This window comes from Piliocolobus tephrosceles, chromosome 17 (genome assembly GCF_002776525.5).
Source record: "Piliocolobus tephrosceles isolate RC106 chromosome 17, ASM277652v3, whole genome shotgun sequence".
Lineage (NCBI taxonomy): Eukaryota > Metazoa > Chordata > Mammalia > Primates > Cercopithecidae > Piliocolobus > Piliocolobus tephrosceles.
In genome coordinates, this window is record NC_045450.1 from 4,592,345 (window position 1) to 4,605,892 (window position 13,548).

At 47.7% G+C, this 13,548-nt stretch overlaps 1 protein-coding gene across 1 annotated transcript in view; it reads left to right on the forward strand.

Annotated features, from left to right (window-relative positions):
* The first annotated feature begins 717 nt into the window (after positions 1–717).
* C17H16orf96 (chromosome 17 C16orf96 homolog) overlaps positions 718–13,548 on the forward strand; it is a 46,196-nt gene continuing 33,365 nt past the window's right edge. Inside the window, exons 1-2 of the mRNA XM_026447586.1 lie at positions 718–1,137; positions 13,213–13,317. Of these exons, the coding sequence (XP_026303371.1) occupies positions 718–1,137; positions 13,213–13,317 (525 nt within the window). The remainder of the gene's footprint in view (positions 1,138–13,212; positions 13,318–13,548) is intronic.

A 13,548-nucleotide genomic window follows, 5' to 3' on the forward strand; every position in this document is an offset into this window, starting at 1 on the left:
AGCTCACTCACTGCAGCCTCAAACTCCTGGCTTTGAGCAATCCTCCCACCCCATCCCCCTGAGTAGCTGGGAGTGCAGATGTCCGCCAGCACACCCAGCTAATTAAAAATTTTTTTGTAGAAACAGGGTCTCACTATGTTGCCCAGGCTGCTCTCGAACTATTGGCTTCAAGCAGTCCTCCCGCCTTTGCCTCCCCAAAGTGCTGGGATTACAGGTGTGAGTCCCCACACCCACCTGGCCAGTACTTCGGATTCTTATCCCTTTGTAAAAGCTGGGTCTTCCTAACTCCAAGAAACCTGTCTTCTGCCCAGATTCTAGAGAATTCCGAGGAGGGAGCTGCCTCTCCATCCCTTCCGTATGTGTTTCTAGGAAAAAGTTACCAGTCTCACATCACCAGAGGGCTCAAATAAAGAGGCTGCTATTTGAACATTCCTGCAATATTAACTGAGCACCTCCTCTGGGTGAGGCTCACCGGGGAGCACCTGCCCCACTCCAGACTTGGAAGTGTGCCCATTTCACCACATTCTTTGGTGTCCTGGCAACCAGAGACTCTGATCTGAGCTCCAGCCAGAACAGAGGCCATTCCTCCTGACCGCTGTGACTCACCACCACCCAGGCCTCTGAGGACCAGTCTGTGTAGCTCTCAGGACCACTGAAAGCTATCCTTTTTCCTCGAGGACTCCCGGAACCCCAGCCCCACTGACCCACTCCGGCAGGATGAGCTTCTCACTCACGTTCACCGAACTGGCCAACATCGCTATCCCACAGTGCGGGGTGCTGAACTTCAAGGCCCTGCACCTCCTGCTGCACGGCATCTTGGAGCACATCCACATGGCTGAGCTCAAGAAGGTCCTTTCGGGGGACGAGGACTTCCTACAGACCTCGCAGGTGGTCATCGTGCCCAGGGAAGGAGACGCCCAGCCCATCCTCAACCCCATGAAGAGGCTCAGCAATGTCTTCGACCACGTGGTGAGCCGCCTCGACAAGATGGAAAACCAGCTGGCCGTGCTGCAGGACCTGCCCTCTACCGCCCAGCTGCTGGAAGCCAGTCAGGGCACTGCCCGGCCCATCCAGGACCTGTGGCATCTGATCAAGCTCCGGAAGACTGTGGAGGGTCACGATGAAGTCATGGCCAAGGTACACCCCCAGCCTCCAGACACTTCCTTTCCCCCTCACCACTTGCTCTCTCCTGGGACGTCTTTTTTGTTTTTGAGACAGTCTTGCTGTGTCGCCCAGGCTGGAGTGCAGAGGTGCGATCTCGGCTCACTGCAACCTCTGCCTCACAGGTTCAGATTCTCCTGCCTCAGCCTCCCTACTGGCTAGGATTACGGGCGCCCGCCACCACACCCGGCTAATTTTTGCATTTTTAGTAGAGATGGGGTTTCACTATGTTGGTCAGGCTGGTCTCGAACACCTGATCTCAAGTGATCCACCTGCCTCAGCCTCCCAAAGTGCTGGGATGACAAGCATGAGCCATTGCTCCGAGCCCTCTCCTGGGACATCTTGTTGCTTATTCTGCCACGATGGGCCATCCCCTTATGCAGAGTGGGAAGAAGGGAGCTTTAGAGTCAGGCACAACCAAAATGCCAAGCTTGCAGCCTCCATCAAGTATTGCAAAGAAGTCAGACACAAAAGCCACCCAGCGTGTGATTCCATTTTTATAAAATGTCCAGAATAGGCAAATCCATGGAGACAGAAAGCAGTGGTTGCCAGGGGCTGGGAGGAAGAGAGAATGGGGAGTAATTGCTTTGTGGATACAGGGTTTCCTTTTTGGGGTGATAAAAATGTTTTGGAACTTGATGGAGGTGATAGTTGTACAACCTCGTTGGTGTACTAAATGACACCAAATTGTTCACTTAAAAATGGCTAATTGTACATTCGGTGAATTTCATCCCAATTTTTTTTTAAGACAGGGCCTCACTCTGTCACCCAGGCTGGAGTGCAGTGACTCAATCGCGGCTCACTGTAGCCTCATCCTCCCAGATTCAAGCAATCCTCCCACCTCAGCCTCCCAAGTAGCTGGGACCACAGGTGTGCACCACTGCACCTGGCTAATTTTTGTATTCTTTGTAGAGATAGGGTCTCCTCATGTTGCCCAGGCTGGACTCAAACTCCTAGGCTCCATTGATCCTCCCGCTTTGGCCTCCCAAAGTGCTGGGATTACAAGCGTGAGCCACTGTGCTCGGCCTTAACCCAATTTCTAAAAAATTCCTGGAGGAGCTACCATGGGAGAGGTACCAGAGTAGTCATGGTGAACAGGCACGCCCAGCCTAGCAGGGGAAAAAGACAGACTTAAGTGAGTGGGAACCTCCAAGAACCAGTACTGTGAGGAGCAGCGAAGAGGCATTCCTTCTGTCTTAATAGGTGAGGAAACTGACATTCAGAGGAGATCAGTGATTTGCTGAAGGCCCAGCAGCCAGTGGGCAAGGGAGCTGCGAGCTGAGGCGGGGACTCTAATCCTGGCTTACCTTTGACTACTGACCCCTGCTAACCCCAACCAGCACACGGACAGTGTTCAATTACTGGCAGCCCAAGAAGAAATAAGAAAGGGAAAATAAGCCGGGCATAGTGGCTCACACCTATAATCCCAGCACTTTGGGAGGCCAAGACAGGATGATCACTTGAGCCCAGTAATTCGAGACCAGCCTGGGCAGCATAGTGAGACCTCATCTCTACAAAAAAAAAATTAAAAAATTAGCTGGGTGTGGTGGCATCCACCTGTAGTCTTACCTCCTCAGGAGGCTGAAGTGGGAGAATCACTTAACCCCGGGAGTTGGAAGCTGCAGTGAGCTGTAGTCACTCCCCCGAACTCCATCCTGGGGGACAGAGCAAGACCCTATGTCTAAAAATAATAATAATAATTTGGCCGGGCACAGTGGCTCACACCTGTAATCCCAGCATTTTGGGAGGCCAACGCGGGTGGATCACCTGAGGTAAGGAGTTCGAGACCAGCCTGGCCAACATGGTGAAACCCCGTCTCTACTAAAAATATAAAAAATTAGCCGGATGTGGTGGCAGGCACCTGTAATCCCAGCTTCTCTGGAGGCTGAAGCAGGAGAATTGTTTGAGCCTGAAAGACGGATGTTGTAGTGAGTTGAGATCGCACCACTGTCCTCCAGCCTGGGTGACAGAGAGCCTCTTGTCTCCAAAAACCATCCAGCAATGATTGCCTTCCTATTCCTGAAGGCAGCATGTCCTAGTCCTCTCTGAGCCAGGCTGTGCCCATTGGTGTGTCCAGCTGGATATCCCTGGGAGTCAGGGCCATTTCCAGAGTGTTCCCAAGTTAACACTCTTCTCTCTCAAATTGAGAGAAAATTGGCCAGGTGCGGTGACTCACACCTGTAATCCCAGCATTTTGGGAGGCCGAGGCAGGTGGATCACTTGAGGTCAGGAGTTTGAGACCAGCCTGGCCAACATGGTGAAACCCCATCTTTACTAAAATACAAAAAAAAAAAAAAAATTAGCCAGGCATGGTGGCGCATGCCTGTAATCCCAGCTATTCAGGAGACTGAGGCACGAGAATCGCTTGAACCTCGGAGGTGGAGGTTCCAGTGAGTGGAGATCGTGCCACTGCACTCCAGCCTAGGTGACCGAGCAAGACTCCATCTCAAGAGATAAAGTAAAAATAAATAAATAGAGGGGAAATTGACCTAACATAAAATCAACCATTTAAAAGTGGATATTAAACACTGAATTAATGAAAATTCGGTGGCACCTGATACATTGACATTGGTGTGCAGCCAGCCACCTCTATCTAGTTCTAAGCCATTTCCATCACCCTGAAAGGAAACCCTGTTTCCCCATTACTCCTCCTCCCTGCAATCCCTGGCAACCACTAATCTGCTTTCTGTCTTATGGATTTGCCTATTCTGGACATTCCATCTAAAGGTGTAATCCGTATATTTCATAGAGACAGAAAGGAGATTAGTGGTTTCCGGGGGCTCGGGAAGAGGGGAACAGAGAGAGACTGTAACAGGGACGGGATTTCCTTTTAGGAGAATGAAGTATCTTGGAAGTAGATAGTGTACCATGTACCAAATGCCGTCAAATGGTACACCTCATTTTTATTTTATTTTTATGTTTTTGAGACAGAGTCTCACTTTGTCATCCAGGCTGGAGTGGAGTGGTGCAATCTCTGCTCACTGCAACCTCTGCCTCCGAGGGTCAAGTGATTCTCGTCTCTCAGCCTATTGAGTACCTGGAAATACAGGTGCGTGCCACCACGCCTGGCTAATTTTTCTTTGCATCTTTATTATATATATATATTATATATAAAATATATATATTATATATAATATATATATAAATATTTGGTTTTGATATGGAGTCTCACTCTGTTACCCAGGCTGGAGTGCAGTGGCACGATCTCAGCTCACTGCAACCTCCGCCTCCCAGGTTCAAGCAGTTCTCCTGCCTCAGCCTCCTGAGTAGCTGGGACTATAGGTGCCCACTACCACACCCAGCTAATTTTTGTATTTTTAGTTGAGACGTGGTTTCACCATGTTGGCCAAGATGGTCTTGATCTCCTGACCTCGTGATCCACCCGCCTTGGCTTCCCAAAGTGCTGAGATTACAGGCATGAGCCACTGCACCTGGCCAATACTAAAATATTTTTATATTTTAATACTTTAATATTATGTGTATTTTATTACACACAAAAAAGCAGAGATTGGCAGAAGAGATTAAAAAAAAAAAAAATGACCCAACTACTATATGCTGCTTGCAAGAGACACACTTAAGATTCAAAGACATCGGCCGGGCGCGGTGGCTCAAGCCTGTAATTCCAGCACTTTGGGAGGCCGAGACGGGTGGATCACGAGGTCAGGAGATCGAGACCATCCTGGCTAACACGGTGAAACCCCGTCTCTACTAAAAAGTACAAAAAAACTAGCTGGGCGTGGTGGCGGGCGCCTGTAGTCCCAGCTACTCGGGAGGCTGAGGCAGGAGAATGGCATGAACCTGGGAGGCAGAGCTTGCAGTGAGCTGAGATCCGGCCACTGCACTCCAGCCTGGGCGACAGAGCGAGACTCTGTCTCAAAAAAAAAAAAAAAGATTCAAAGACACAAATAGGGCCAGGCACGGTGGCATGCACCTGTAATCTCAGCTCTTTGGGAGGCTGAGGCAAGAGGATCCCTTGAGCCCAGGAGTTGGTGATTGCAGTAAGCTCTGATTGCTCCACTGCACTCCAGCTTGGGTGACAGAGTGAGATCCTGTCTCTGCGAAAAAAAGACAAGACACAAACAGTTGAAAAGTAAAATGATATAAAAAGATATTCCAGCAGGGCACAGTGGCTCACCCCTATAATCCCAACACTTTGGGAGGCTGAGGTGGGTGGATCACCTGAGGTCAGGAATTCAAGACCAGCCTGACCAACATGGAGAAACCCGTCTCTACTAAAAATACAAAATTAGCTGGGTGTGGTGGCACATGCCTGTAGTCCCAGCTACTCAGGAGGCTGAGGCAGGAAAATCGCTTGAACCCGCGAGGCGGAATTTGCAGTGAGCTGAGATCGCGCCACCACACTCCAGCCTGGGCAACAAGAGCAAGATTTCATCTCAAAAAAATAAAAAAAGATATTCTTTGCAAGCAGTGGCCAGAGGAGAGTGGGATCTTCTCAGACAAGATAGACTTTAAGACAAGAACTGTTACTAGAGGCAGGGCTGCTGGGGTGGCTGCGGGCAAGTGATGAGGGCCTTGCAGGCAGGATGGGTGGATACCAGGATCCAAGGTGGCGACACCCCAGAGGCAGCTTGCCCCCTGGCCTGCCTTGATGGATGAAGGCTTCTAAAAAGCAGCTCAACAGGGCAACCCACCCAGCTCACAAAAGGCACTCGTGGACAGGTTCAGACCTAGCTGTACAGCCTTCAGGACTGTGCGCCGCTGAGGAATGTCCCTGTCATTAGAGAATCTTGCCTTGTCCCCGCCTGATTGAAGTTGCCCAAGGTTCCCACAATGACCCATTGAAGGGGGTTGCCATGGCAGCTGGTTCTAGAATGGTGCAAACTGCGTAGTTAACTGTCTGCACCCACCAACTAGTGAAGCTGCCGGGGGGTCGCCTGGCAAACGTGTTTTACAACGTTCCTTTCGCGAGTCCCCGTCTGCCTCCTTCAGGCCTTGGTTTTTCTCCCCTGTAATGATAACTGCTTGCAGCTGGCCTCACAGGAGAACATGACGGATGATGTCAGCTGTTTGTTGTTGAAACTGTTTCGTCTAACCCTGTTTCCATAACATTGTGGGTCCAAGGCTTAGGGGATTATTTAAAATTGTGGAAAACCTTTAATTTATTGGTCTTTTTGAGGGAATTAGATGCATCACCACTGCATTACAACTAAGCCATTAATCCTGCAGCTTCGTCAACATTAACTGGTTCACTTTCATGATGCCAATGGGGAATCAATTCTTTCTACAGATGGTCAAGAGAAAGGATTGCCGGGTGCAGTGGCTCATGCCTGTAATCCCAACACTTTGAAAGGCTGAGGTGGGAGGATCGCTTGAGCCCGGGAGTTAAGACCAGCCTGAGCAACATGGCGAGACTCCCTTTCTACCAAAAAATTTCAAAATTGTCTGGGCATAGTGGTGCACCTGTAGTCCCAGGTACTCAGGAGGCTGAGGTAGGATTGCTTGAGCCTGGGAGGTTGAGGCTGCAGTGAGCTATTCTTAATATTACAGCCTGGACAATGGAACAAGACTGTCTCAAACCAAAAAAAGAGAGAGAGAAAAGCCTTTTGAGAAGTGTGCAAGTTCTTTTATATATTTACAAAACCTTTATTCACTCTGTTAATGTTTTTGTTTTTATTTTTAAGGCAGGGTGTCACTCTTTTGCCCTGGCTGGGGTGCAGTGGCACGATCTCAGCTCACTGCAGCGTCAACCTGCCAGGCTCAACCCTGGAGGCAATCCTACCACCTCAACCTCCTGAGTAGGTAGGACTGCAGGCCTGTGCTACCACACTAGCTAATCTTTGTATTTTTTTGTAGAGACAGGGTGTTGCCGGGTTCCCCAGGCTGGTCTCGAACTCTTGGGCTCAAGTAATCCTCCCACTTCGGCCCAAAGTGCTGGGATTATAGGTTTGAGCCACTGCGCCCACCCTCTGTTAACTTTTTTTTTTGTAGATGGAGTCTCACTCTGTTACCCAGGCTGGAGGGCAGTGGCATGTTCTTGGCTTACTGCAACCTCTGCCTCCCAGGTTCAAGCGATTCTCCTGCTTCAGCTTCCTGAGTAGCTGGGATTACAGGCACACACCACCACACCTGGCTAATTTTTGTATTTTTAGTAGAGATACAGTTTCACTGTGTTTTATTTTATTTTTATTTTTAGTAGAGACAGGGTTTCACCATATTGGCCAAGCTGGTCTCTTGGCCACGCTGGTCTCAAACTCCTGACCTCGTGATCTGCCTGCCTTGGCCTCCCAAAGTGCTGGGATTATAGGGATTATAGACGTGAGCCACCGCGCCTGGCTGAGACTTCAACCCTTAAAAATAAATAAATAAATAGGCCGGGCACGGTGGCTCACGCCTGTAATCCCAGCACTTTGGGAGGCTGAGGCAGGCAGATCACGAGGTCAGGAGATCAAGACCACTGGCTAACACGGTGAAACCCCATCTCTACTAAAAATACAAAAAATTAGGCATGGTTTCCACCTTTTGACTATTACGAATATGCTGTTATAAACATTCATGTACAAACTTTTGTTTTGTTTTTAGGGACAAGGTCTTGCTCTGTTGCCCTGGCTGGAGTTCAGTGGTGCCATCATAACTCACTGCAGCCTCAAACTCCTGATCTCAAGTGATCCTCCCACCTCTGCCTCCCAAGTTTCTGGGAATACAGGCGCTTGCCACCATGCCTGGCTAATTTTTACATTTTTTGTAGAGATGTGGTCTTGCTGTGTTGCCCACACTGGTCTTGAACTCCTGGCCTCAAGCAGTCTTCCACCTTGGCCTCCAAAAGCAGTAGGATTACAGATGTGAGCTACCACGCCTGGCCCATGTGTGCAAGTTTTTGTATGGACCTATGTTTCCATTTCTTTTGGGAATATACCTAGGATTAGAATCGGTGATCATCTGGTATCTATATAATCTTGTGAGGAACTGCCACACTGACTTCTAAAATGGCTGCACAATTTACATTCCCACCAGCGGTGTATGAGAATTAAAGTTTCTCCTTGTGGTTAACAGCACTTATTATCTACCTTTCGATTCTGACCATCCCACAGAGTTTGAAGTGGTATCCCATTGTAGTTTTGATTTTCATTTCCCTGATGACGATGGACGTTGAGCATCTTTTCTTTTTATGTGCTTATTGGCCATTTGCACATCGTCTTTGGAGAAATGTCTATTCAGATCTTTGCCCTTTTTAAATTGGGTTATTTGTATCATCCAGTTGTAAGAGTTCTTTATATATTCTGGATATATTGGGTCAGATATATGATTTGCAAAATGAGGTTTTCTCCCATTTTGTGGGTTTTATTTTCATTTTCTTTCTTTTTTTTTTTTTTTTTGAGACAGAGTCTTGCTCTGTCACCCAGGCTGGAGTGCAGTGTTGTGATCTCGGCTCATTGCAAGCTCCGTCTCCTGGGTTCCCGCCATTCTCCTGCCTCAGCCTCCCCAGTAGCTGGGACTACAGGCGCCCGCCCCCTCGCCCAGCTAATTTTTTGTAGTTTTAGTAGAGACGGGGTTTCACCGTGTTAGCCAGGATGGTCTCGATCTCCTGACCTCGTGATCCGCTCGCCTCGGCCTCCCAAAGTGCTGGGATTACAGGCGGGAGCCACTGCGCCCGGCCTTGTTTTCATCTTCTTGCTGGTGCCTTTTGAAGCACAAAAGGTAATTTTTATTATGACTTGAATCTCTTCACTTGTTATAGGTTTATTCAGATTGTCTATTTCTTCTTGAGTCAGTTTTAATAGTTTGTGCCTTTCTAGGAATTTGTCCATTTCACCTAAATTATCTAATTTGTCTGCATGCAATTATTCATTAGTATTTCTTTATAATCCTTTTTATTTCTGTAAAGTCAATAGAATGTCCCCTCTTTCATTTCTGATTCTAATAATTTGAGTCTGATTCTTGGCCAGTCTAGCTAAAAGTATGTCAATTTTGTTGACCTTACCAGTGTTTAGTTTCATTGATTTTTCTCTACTATTTTTTTCATCCTCTATTTCATTAATTTCACCATACTTTTTGTTATTTTCTTATGTCTATTTGTTTTAGGTTCAGTTTGCTTTTCTTTGTTCCAGTGTCTTAAGGTGGAAGTTTAAGTTGTTGATTCAAGATCTTTCTTTGTTAATATACTCACTTACAGCAATGAATTTCTCTCTAATCACCACTTTAGCTGTATCCCGTAAGTTCTGGTGTGTTGTGCTTTCATTTTAACTCATTTCAAACTAGTTTCTAATTTCTATTGTGATTTCTTCTTTGACATATTTCTATTGTGATTTCTTCTTTGACATATTTGTTATTTAGTAGAATGTTTTAAATTTTTGCATATTTGTGAATTTTCAGTAGTTTCTTCTGTTGCTTTTTTTTTTTTTTTTTTTTGAGACGAAGTCTTCCTCTGTCACCAGGATGGAATGCAATGGCATGACCTTGACTTACTAGAACCTCTGCTCCCGGGTTCAAACAGTTCTCCTGCCTCAGCCTCCCGAGTAGCTGGGACTACAAGCACGCACCACCAGCCCCAGCTAATTTTTGTATTTTTAGTAGAGATGGGGTTTCACCATGTTGGCCAGGATAGTCTCGATCTCCTGACTTCATGATCTGCCCTCTGTGGCCTCCCAAAGTGCTGGGATTACAGGTGTGAGCCACCATGCCCAGCCCGTTTTTTTTTGTTTGTTTGTTTGTTTTGAGCCCTATCTATGGGAGCCACTGGCAATCCAAGAACTTTTTAATTTTATTTTTGAATTATAGAGCTCTCACTATGTTGCCCAGGCTGGTCTGGAACTCCTGAGCTCAGATGATACTCCTGCCTCAAGCTCCCGAAGTGCTGGGATTACAGGCATGAGCCACCATACCTGGCCTGTTCTGTTGCTTTCTAATTTAATTCCGTTGTGGTCAGTGTATGTATTTTGCATAATTTCAGTCCTTCTGAAATTTGTTAAGGCTTGTTTGATGGCCTTACCATATGGTCTACCCTGGAGAGCGTTCTGTGTGCACTTGAGAATAATATGTATTCTACCACTGTTGAGTGGGGTATTCTGTAAATATCTGTTAGGTCTAGTTGGTTTATAGTATTGTTCAAATCTTCTCTTTTCTTCCTGGCCTTTTGTTCTGTTAATTTTATTTATTTTATAGTGACAGGGTCTCCCTTTGTTGCCCAGGCTGGTCTGGAATCCCTGGGCTCAAGCCATTCTTCCACCTCCCAAAGTGCTGGGATTACAGGTGTGAGCCACTGAACCCAGCCTCTTGCTGTTCTTTTTTACTTTTACTTTTTTTGTATGTGTGTGACAGGGTCTCACTCTGTCACCCAAGCTGGAAGGCAGTAGTGCAATCACAGCTTACTTCAGCCTCAACCTCCTGGGCTAGGGTGATCCTCCCATCTCATCCTCCCAAGGACCTGGGACTATAGGCACGCGCCACCATGCCTGTCTAATGTTGGTATTTTTTGTAGAGATGGGAGACCACTATGTTCCCCAGGCTGGTTTCAAACTCCTGGGCTCAAGTGATCCACCTGCCTCAGCGTCCCAAAGTGCTGGGATTAGAGGTGTGAGCCACTGTACCCAGGATACTGTTCTTTTTATCTTGGGTTTTGTTTTTTTGAGATGGGGTCTTACTCTGTCACACAGGCTGGAGAGCAGTGGCATGATCTTGGCTTGCTGCAACCTCTGCCTCTCGGATTCAAGTGATCCTCCTACCTCTGCCTCCCAAGTAGCTGGGATTACAAGCCAACACCACCACACCTGACTAATTTTTATATTTGTGGTAGAGACGGGGTTTCACCATGTTGGCCAGGCTGGTCTCAAACTCCTGACCTTGAGATTCACTGGCCTCAGCCTCCCAAAGTGCTGGGATTACAGGCGTGAGCCACCGTGCTGGACCTTATCTTAGTTATTCTATTCATTATTGAAAATAGGATATTGAAGTCTTGAACTATTCTTGTGAATTAACTATTTCTCCTTTTGTAACTGAGTACCCCCATTTTTCTAAGAGAGTTTATTTTAAAAATTATTTTCTCTTCCTTTCTCCTTCCCCACTGCTCCCCACTTCCTACTTAGCCCTTTAGAAATGCAAAGAGAGGCCTGGTGATTTGGCTCATGCCTGTAATCCCAGCACTCTGGAAGATGGAGGTGGGCGGATCACCTGAGGTCAAGAGTTTGAGATCAGCCTGGCCAACATGGTGAAACCTCATTAGGGTGCCATGGTGGCATGGCCCTGTAGTCCCAGCTACTTGGGAGGCTGAGGTGGGAAAATCACTTGAACCTGGGAGGTGAAGGTTGCCTGGGTGACAGAGTGAGACTCTGTCTCAAAAAAAAAAAAAAAAGCAAAGATAAACTTTGACCCGCCACTTCACCAGTCACTCCCTACAGGGCAAGTTCATGTAACTCCTGGAGAGTTAAGAGACAGATTTAGAGACCAAAGCATGGCCCTTATAGGACTTTCACCTGGGAACTTTCACCCTCCAGGGGTTGCCTGGGAGCTCACGCTCACCAGGAGGGCATGTTGAAAGCGTGCCCACTTGGCCACTTTTACAATTTACTTCTTCCCAGGAAGGTGCCATCTCAGCTGCCCAGTAGATAAGACATCAAGCTCACAGGGAGACCCCTACCCTTGCTGGCTGTATCCTCTACCTCTTAAAAGTGCCCACATGTTGCTCCAGAAATGAAGCGGCATGTTTAAAGCCAGGTCGCTTTGCGCCCCTTCCCCAAGCTAGCTTCAGAATAAATTCACTTTCTTTTTAGTACCAGACCTTGCTCATGGTAACTGAACCCTGCAATGCAGCAAGCAACCAACGTGCTTTTCAGTTACACTTTCAGTTCTGTCAGTGTTTCCTTCATGTATTTTATAAAGGGCCCTGTTGTTAAGTGCGTGTATGTTTATAATTATTATATCTTCCAGATACATTGGCCCTCTGAGTGGAAAAAAACTCAGTTTCTTTCACACTACTCTCACAACATGCTTTTTTTTTTTTTTTTTTTTTTTTGAGATAGAGACTCACTTCGTTGTCCAGTCTGGAGTGCAGTGGTGCATTCTCGGCTCACTGCAGCCTCTGCCTCCCAGGTTCAAGTAATTCTCCTGCCCCAGCTTGCCAAGTAGCTGGGACTACAGGCACGCAACACCAGGCCCTGCTAAGTTTTTGTGTATTTTTAGTAGAAATGGGGTTTCACCACGTTGGCCAGACTGATCTCGAACTCCTGGCCTTGTGTTCTGCCCGCCTCGGTCTCCCAAAGTGCTGGGATTACAGGCATGAGCCACCCTGCCCAGCTCGCAACAGACTTCTGATACCCGATGTGTGAGGATTTCTCCCCACAGCAGGCAATCAGTTCTGCAGGCAGGCTGCTTCCCCTTTTGCCCTCCCAGAGCCAGGCTCCACATGAGCCTGAGAGATCCTTTAAAATTGTAAGTACAGGCCAGATGTGGTGGCTCACACCTGTAATCCCAGCACTTTGGGAGGCTGATGCAGGTGGATCACCTGAGGTCAGGAATTCGAGACCAGCCTAAGCAACATGATGAAACCCCATCTCTACCAAAAAATAAAATACAAAAAATTAGCTGGGCGTGGTGATGCACACCTGTGGTTCCAGCTACTCAGAGGCTGAGGCAGGAGAATCACTTGAGCCCAGGAGGTGGAAGTTGCAGTGAGCCGAGATCACGCCACTGCACTCCAGCCTGGGCCACAAAGTGAGACTCCATCTTAGAAACAAAAAGTGAATGCAACCCTGTCTCTCCTGCTCCTGATCCTCCAGTGGCTCCTGCCCAGCAATGGGCTGTGCTTCCTCCCTGGCTGACATCTATCATACAAGAAAGCGTGAAATGCTTCATGATGAGTAACTCCTGGTTACTGGATATATTCAAATACAGAGTTGCCTCCTTCTCATCCAGGCCACTTGGAGATGAGAGCACTGTTGACTTTAGTAGCATCTCCTGGCCCCTTGTAGATTCCAGTCTAGGCCTTGGGAGAGCCAGGAGGACCTCTTGAACAACGGCTATCATTAGAAAGCTTCTGCACTTCACTTACCCTCTCCCCCAGCCATATCCGGCTTCCCATTTTCTCCTCCTCTTTTGCAGTCATTGCAGACCCTGCAGGACTTGCTCACTGATCTTCATGCACTCCAGGTCACCATCACAGCCCTTAGGAAGGAAGTGGATATGCTAAAGAACATGTTTGACAAGGTAGGCCCTCCCCATCATCCTCTGTGCCAGCTGCGTCGCTCAGGCCTCTGGGGGTTGGAGCAATGAGGAAAATCTAGGAAGCTTACTCTTAGGCCAAGAGTGCAGCTGTGAGGGCGTGCTCATGTGGCCTCTCAAGTTGGCCAGAGCCACTGACTTCTCTGTGACCCCTCCGTGCTTTCTTTTCTTTCTTTTTTTTTTTTTTTTGAGACGGAGTCTCGCTCTGTCACCCAG